This window comes from Chinchilla lanigera, unplaced genomic scaffold, assembly GCF_000276665.1.
Source record: "Chinchilla lanigera isolate Chin_1 unplaced genomic scaffold, ChiLan1.0 scaffold00041, whole genome shotgun sequence".
In the NCBI taxonomy this organism is placed as follows: domain Eukaryota; kingdom Metazoa; phylum Chordata; class Mammalia; order Rodentia; family Chinchillidae; genus Chinchilla; species Chinchilla lanigera.
The window spans coordinates 9,444,947-9,452,880 of NW_004955442.1; the positions used below are offsets into that span (position 1 = coordinate 9,444,947).

A 7,934-nucleotide genomic window follows, 5' to 3' on the forward strand; every position below is an offset into this window, starting at 1 on the left:
CAGCAATACCTCCTCCTTCGTGGTTACAGATTGCAGTCGTTTGCTGCCCTGGCTGACCGCCTCTGAGGACAGTGGCTGGAAGGCAGAAGTGGGACTGCAGCAGGGCGGGACTGCGCCCCCAACTCACCGACAGCAAGGACTCCCTCAGCTTGTCCACGAAGTTCTCGGGAGGCAGGATGCCCAGGGCAGGCCTGTTGATGAAGGTGCTCTGTAAAAGGCCAGCAGACAACAGTGACTTCTCATGGTACCACCAGGTCCTGTTCACCTTGTGTCTCTTCAAGGATGATGGGTTCAGACAGGCTCTGAATGGCACTGTGGGTTGGGGGCTTCCCTAAGTTTAACTTTTAGAGAAATTCTCTGCGATTGTTCTGGATTTAAAGAAAGTGTCAGTTTCTTAGTAGTGATATTGTACTATAATTATGAAAAATGCTTCCATTGAGGAAAACTGTGAAGGGCACGAGGGACCTCTTTTTGTATTTCTTTTGCACCTTATTGCAAATCAATAATTTAGAAAACCCCATCAGAATGGCCAAAACATGGACATTGACAAATATCATCCAGGATGTGGAGAATCTAGAACTCTCATTCTGGAGGGTTCTCTGGTGGGAAGGTGAGATAGTGTAGCTGCTCTGGAAGGCAGAGTGCCAGCTCCTGTAATGCTGAGTATGGACTCACCCTGTTACCCAGCAAGCCACTCCAAGGCATTCTCACAAGTGAAACAAAAGCACATGTCCACACAGGGGTGGGTGCATAAACATTTATGGTAGCTTTTATTCTCATTTGCCAAAAACTGGAAACAGCTCAGTGGCCCTCTACTGGGGGAAGGATAAACAACCTGTGGGTCATGCACAGTGGAATACTACTCAGTAATGTAAAAGAACAATCCACCAATATACAGGATTACATGGAAGAATTTCATAGTCACAATGCTGAGAGAAAGAAGCCAGAAGCCAATAGGAATAGTGTGTTTGGTTCCTTTTATATGGCATTCTGTGGAACAGGCAAAACTGTGCGGGAAGAAAACAGTTCATGGTTGCCTGGGCTAAAGCAAGGGGAATGCATAGAGCAAGGAGCTGTTCTGTTTGGATTTTTAAAATTGTGGTAAAAACCACCTAACGTAAAATGCACCCTTTGAACCATTTCCAAGTGTACATTAAGGGCATCCGCAATGTTGTGCCGCCACCGCCACCATCCATCCCCAGGACTCTTCCATCCTCCCCAACTGAAATTGTTCCCATTAGACTCTGGCTCCCCATCCCCCTTCTCCCAGCCCCTGGCAACCAGTATTGTCTGGTTTTATGAATAGAAGGCACACAAATGGAATCCTCCACTCTTTGTCCTTTTTGACTGGCTTATTTCATGTAGCACAAGATCCTCAAGGTTCATCTACATAGTAGCATGTGTCAGAACTTCCTTCCTTTTGATGGCTAATAGTTGTTGTGTGGGTGGACCACATTTCTGCATCCATTCATCATCATTTGTGTATCCGTTCACCAACCTATGGCAGCAGGCTGCTTGTACCTACAGGCTGTTGTAAAAATGCTGCTGTGGACACGCATGTGCAGATCCATCTGGGTTTTGACTGTGATTGTACAAAAGAACATGTGTATACTGTACACTGGAAAGGGTGGGTTTTACTGTACATCAATTGTACCTTAGCTTTTGGCAAGGGGAAAAAAGCACTGTGAGGTTGGGTAGCTCTGGAATTTCTAAATAGAATAGGGCATAATCAGGGAGCTGGTTAAATAATCAGAGCGGACTGAGTGTGAAAAAAAGCCTTGCTAGCAAATGTTCAGTGTGAGTCAGGATGGTGGTGCACCTGTAACCCCAGCACTTAGGAGGCTGAGGAAGTAGGATCATGATTTCGAGAACAGCCCGGGCAACTTAATGAGATGCTGTCTCAAAAAACTTTTTTAAAAAGAAAGGGAGAAATACAGATGTGCCTAAACTTTAAAATTCTGGCCCAAAATATATCAAAACAAATTCTGGCTGGGGGACAGTCCCGCACAGCAGCTGCTGCAGTTCCTGACCTGCTCTCTCAAAGAGCCAAGTTTGGCTGCCAGCTGCCCAGCCGACAAGATGAGGCACCTGACAGGGCTGCTGTCCCATGCGTCACCGTAGAAGCTTGCTGCCGTGTCAGCTGGCACTTTTCTTAAAATGTAGAAAGAGAAACCCAGGCCCGCCACGACCAATCCTGGAAGGCCACCAACCACGGGAGGAGGTCCCACCAGGTGAGCTGTTGGTCTGTAATAAGCGCTTTAGTTTACACTCTGCCCTGGCTGTCTTGTCACTCTGCACCAAGCTTGCACTGCCTGCTTGACCTCACTGAATTTCTACTCCACCTTAATCCCGCTTATCTTTGAGGACAGGCTGTCTGCAGACCAGACAGGGTCCCTCTCCAGGTAGACTGGATTGACATGGTCACCAGATTGACTGCTGTATGACCTCTACTTTCATTATACAGTTCACAGTAAATGGTTAGGTTCAACGTTGACTTTATGGGAAAAATGGTTTTTTTTTTGGTATCAGGAATGGAACTCACAACCTCACCCTTGCCAGGAAGGCACTGTGCCACTGAGCTATATTCCTGGCCCTTTATGGGAAAATTTGATTCAGTTCTCATCCAATTCGGTTTGCAACCAGAATTGTGGAAAGAGTTAAATCTGTGAACTGAGGCACGACTGTATTCCCACCTGCATGCTAAATGACACCCCTGTCCCCACCAGCACCAGGACAGTGGGCCATGACAAAACTAGAAAGAACCATGAAAGAGCAGAGAGAGGCAAACCAAACCCTGGGAGAAGACACGACAATTTCTCCCCTTTCTTGGCCTGTTCCTCCTCTCATTTCTTTCACCCTGTGTCTATAATCCCATGAGCCCCACTGGGCTGAGAAGCTGATTTGCAAGTTTATCTCCCACTTCGCTTCTCCTATTCTTGGCCAGGAATAAACGTCTCCGCTATTCAGTCAGTGCTTGGGCTTGCTAGTGGTTCCACAACTCTAAGAGAGAAAAGGAACCCAGTTTGGAACAAGACATTGGCAACAATCTCATGCTAGGACTTCTCTAAAGAAATGATTTCAAATGTAGGCGGAAGTGATGCATTTACTATTCAGGCGGCACTGTTTATAACACCCAGAGGGAGGCTCAGCGTTGGCCCAGCCTCGGGTTAGTGCACATTAACGCAGTGTACTGGGACATGGCTATGAACATTCAGGAAAATCATAATCACAGGGGAAGGGTTAGATTACGGAGATATTTCTCTTTGTTTTTATAAATAACCAATCAGGAAGGCTTGTGCTCCTAACTCCATCCTTGACCTTCTTTATTGAGTCCCCTTAGGAAAACGCTGCACAGTATTTCTGGACAGTACAGCACATTCATTCACAGGATTTGGGCTCACATTCCAGAGTTCGTTTTGGGTGTGCAAAGGGCTAGATCAGAAGTTAAAGCTGCTAAGGTTAAGTCACTTAAAGTTCATGAACCTCAACTACTTTACCTTTAAATTGGGAAGACTGTGGCCTTCTTGCTCACAGGGCTGCCGGGAGCACCCAGGAGGAAGTGATTTTCTATGGAGCGACCTCAGACCAGGCAGGAACTGGCAATCCTCCGGGCTCAGAGAGGGAGAAGAGCACTGATCCATCTTGGGAATGCACTATGTGATGGTTGTTGGGCAGGGGCTTTACAAATCCTTAGGACAACTTTGTCACACTCACTGATCAAAAAACTAAGCTATTGTACTCGAGGACAAGATGTATCAGGTTTAGCGGCAAAACGTGTCAGGCCAGTGAATTCAGAATAGTTCAGCTCCACAAGAAATAAAAGATGAAGGCTGCACAGGGGCAGGGGGTCACGCTTGGGACCCGAGGAAGGAAGGAGGTGAGCCTAGGACAGTAGGAGGTTGACCAGGAGCCCAAGGCCTCACTGTGTTTGTGGTGGGAGCTGCTTGGATGCTAATGACAGACACCTGTCAGTGGAGGACGAGCAGCTAGTCCTGGGAGTTGCCCTGCTTCCCATGGGGAGGGGCCGCACCCAGATGAACGGTGAGATCATGAAGAGTGGATTTGGGTTATAAAAATGGGTCATCTCTTCAATGCAGTGTGGCATGTTGGACCAGATCCTACAACACGACACAAAGGACAACACTGGGAAGACAGTGAAATCCGAATAAAAGTCAGTCTATGTCACTTACCAATGTAATTTTTTTGTGTGTGGGTACCAGGAGTTGAACTCAGGACCTAGTGCTTGCCAGGGAGGTGCTGTGACACTGAGCTTATCCCTCGCACCCTACCAGTGTGATTTGTAAACAATTCTGACAAATGTACCTTGGTGTGGTGAGATGTAACCATGGTGGGAGCTGGGAAAGACAGATAGGAACTATCTTTAAATCTACGTGTATTCCGAAGCAGGAGGGTTGGTTATAAAAAGGGAGGGTTGTGCTGGGATATCTACATTTCTTGGGTTGCTCGCTCTCTCTTCCTCTCGTCTCTCTCCTCTCTCTGACACAGTGTAAGAAGCTCAGTGGGAGTCTAAAGAGCAGCAGCACTATTTGGGGGAGTCTCCAGGACACGGAGACCCCAGAGGTAATTCTCCTTTGGCTTTGGAACTGGGCTTGGCCTCTGGAAACTGGTGGATTCATACTCTGTTGCTTTTTCTCCTTTGTGACCACCCGAGTGGGCCCAGGAGAAGCGATGGGGGAAATGAACCCTCTTCCACTGTAGAGTTGGGAAATTGAGGAACATGCGACAGGGAAGAGCAGACCCAGGCTGGGCCCAGAGGCCGCTCTGTCACACCCTCCCAGCAGGCTTCCCCGGAAAGGTTAATGCTCAGAACAACCCAGAGACCTGGGCTGGCCTGTTGGGGCCTTTAAGGAGCATTTCCTCCTTATGCTAAGCTGTTTGTGGGGCTCCTAAGAAGTAGGATGCACCGCCTGAACGGGGTGGAGGTAAACTGCCGCCACGGGCTGCAGGCACAGGATCCCAGAGGACGGGCAGGCTGGTAGCTTGACTGCCTATCTGGGCCTGGGAAATGTGGGGGTGGTGTTCTTGTTCAACAAAGCATGACACCAAGAACAGAAGCGATCTAGGATATCAGGTTGCACAGTCAACTGAGGACAGGTTTCTAGAAGCTTCACCTTCAGCCCGTTAGTCTTAAAGTGCAGCATGAAGAGAATGGGCTTGGTTTAAGTGGCTGTGCAACCTTGGGCTAATTACCAAACCTTTCTGAACTTCATGGTTTTCGTCTGCCAAAACAGGGACACCCCTGGCTTGTAAGGAGGTAGGAGGCGATAAGGATACAGAGAAGACCTGCAAGTCACAGGTGGGCTTCTGTCTCACCTGGCCAGGCCCCTTGTGCTATGCCCATTCCAGGTGCAGGAAAGTCAGACTGCAGCTGTCACACATTACAGTGTAACAATGCTTATGTGGTGCCCCTAATTGTTTTTTAAGAGTAGGAAAATTTATTGGAAAATAGGGATGGGGAATAGGGGTGGGGAATAGCTCCTAAGACACAGGAGGGTCCTGAATGGGTTGCCTGATGCCCCATACTTCTTGCATGCTGGGCGGGCAATGTAACATCATGGCCCTGATGATGGAAGAAATCAGGACGGGAACCCAGGTATTGGATGCAGGGGATATGGTGTCATCTGTGCAGTCACACAAAGTCATGAGGGTGGAGTTTCACAGTGGTGCTGTGACAGGTTCCTTCTCAGGCCTTGACGACCTGGCAGGAAACTACCCTGGACAAGTTGAGTACCAGAACCCCCACCCGAGGTGTCTCCAGCCGAGGACTGCAGCCCGCGGTGCCCCAGCCTGAAGCTCAGCGTGCCCATGTTTTAGCACGTCTCTAACACAGGGTTAGGGTCTCTTCTCACCAAGCCCCAAAGCAGTCCTGTGCGGAACAACATGTGTGGCTGTGATGGAGGCTGCGATGTCCCCACCATGGCCCAGGAGGAGACCCATGACCAGCACACAACCAGTATTCAGCAGATTACTGGTAACAGAACACGTGTCAAGAAACAAGGCTGGGGCTGGCATGTAGCTCAGGGACAGAGCACTTGCCTAGCACGTGGGATGTCCTGGGTTCCGCCACCAGTAAAAATCCAAACAAAACAAGAAAGCAGGAGCCAGATCAACGAGGGTTTTGCGTTGGAAGCGGAGGAGCTTCCTAAAGGCAGTGGACCTGGGTTCCATGCACCGTGGGGAGGCTTGCAGGATGGCTGGGCTGGGAGGAGGCGAGGGAGGAGGTGTGAGGGGCTGCTGGAGAGAGGCTGCTGCCAGAGACGCAAGTGGGAGAGGTGAGGAGTAGGACAAGCCCTCAGCTGGGTGAGGGGTGAGAGGTGGCTGGGCCTCCAGGACCCGGGCAGGGCCTTCCTGAAATCAGAATCCCTGGGCCCCGACGTCATATGTTCTGGGGAAGATTCTGCCTCTGCAGGCAGCTGACACTGCAAATGTGTTTGACATGTTTGTTGACACGTTTTTTTCAGCACCAACTGCCAAGGCATCTGGGATTCTTACAAAGCTCAGCTTTGAATGTAAACAGCCGTGGAGCCTCTGGGGAAAAGCCCTCATCAGACCCCTTCCAGAGGCCCCAATTTCCTGTCCAGTGACCCCTGCACCTGTCAACTCATTGGAGGTGAGAATGTCTCCCAGCCCCCCTGGGAGGAGCACACCCGTTTATAAGGAGGAAACAGTGGTACTTTTTAGTGATCTTCAATTCTGTCGATTAAAGGGAAGACCATACTGAGGCTGGGAACTCAGTTCCTTACCAGGACTGTGTGCTTGGTCCCCTTTGCCTTCCTTAGGTCTTTTTTTAAGAATCAAGCTCTTTGTCATGTGTGGACTGGGACGTCCCTCTTTGAGTCAAATAAAAGCCCTCCAATAACACCCAGTGTCGGTGAGGATTTGGAGCAACTGGACCCCCTCTTCTGTCCCTGCACTGCTGGTGGGAGTGGCGATCGGGGTCGGCTTGGAGAACTGGTAGGATTTGCTGAAGCTCAACACAGACACATGTGAAGGCCAGGGGTCTACTCTTAGCTCTGTGTCCAGCACATACATCACTGTGCTCATCACGAGACACACACTTGATCATGGCAGCCATTTTTGTAAGAGCCCCAAATTGGAAACCACCCACGTGCCCATCAATAGTAGGAAAGAGCACTGATTGCGGTACATTCACACAATGGAACCCTATAAAGCCACTAGTCAGTGGCCACACGTGACTTTGAGGGTGAATCACACAGTTGTGACTTGTTTTGTTTCTTGTTTTCCTTTGGCACCCTGAGGATTGAACTGAGGGCCTTCTGCCTGCTAGACCATTGCTCTACTGCTGGAACTACACCACAGACCTTTCTATTTTATTTTGAAATAGGGTCTTGCCAAGTTGCTATGTTACTCAGGCTGGCCTCAATTTGTGATCCTCCTGTCTCAGCCCTCTGAGGAGCTGGCATGACAGGTGTGTACCACCACTCCTGGGTTCAGACATGAAATAAGCCAGATAAGACAGAGTACACACTGCGCAATTCCATTCATACAGCAACTAAGCATAGGAGAGACACATACCCATCAGACGGAAGGGTGTGGTCTGCCTAATGTGGAGGTACCTCTCTGTACCTCAGTTTCCTCATGGATAAAATGGGGGGTAACAACTGTGCCTGCTTCAGATTTGTCATTACTACAGCTACACAGAGCTAAACATAGTGTTTAGTACATACTTTTTTCTTCATAAGCATTATTAATTATTATCACTACTTTATGCCTATACAGTGCCTTATCTGTGGAACTTAGTACAGTTGCCATTCTTTGCTTATATGTGTGTGTGTTTTTTTTTTTTTTTTTTTTTTTGTACCAGGAATTGAACTCACAACCTTGGGCTTGCCAGGCAGGCACTATGCCGCTGAGCTAAATCCCCAGCCCCTGCTTATGTGTGTGGTTAACTG

At 48.9% G+C, this 7,934-nt stretch overlaps 1 protein-coding gene and 1 long non-coding RNA gene across 3 annotated transcripts in view; one reads left to right on the plus strand and one right to left on the minus strand.

Annotated features, from left to right (window-relative positions):
• Positions 1 to 7,934, minus strand: part of Abat (4-aminobutyrate aminotransferase) — a 93,206-nt gene that overhangs the window by 22,098 nt on the left and 63,174 nt on the right. For both annotated transcript variants that reach the window (XM_005391219.1, XM_005391220.2), the window contains exon 7: positions 128 to 208. In XM_005391219.1, the coding sequence (XP_005391276.1) occupies positions 128 to 208 (81 nt within the window). The remainder of the gene's footprint in view (positions 1 to 127; positions 209 to 7,934) is intronic.
• Positions 4,929 to 7,934, plus strand: part of LOC106149323 — a 6,176-nt gene continuing 3,170 nt past the window's right edge. Inside the window, exons 1-2 of the long non-coding RNA XR_001235426.1 lie at positions 4,929 to 5,317; positions 6,483 to 6,631. This is a non-coding gene — a long non-coding RNA (uncharacterized LOC106149323). The remainder of the gene's footprint in view (positions 5,318 to 6,482; positions 6,632 to 7,934) is intronic.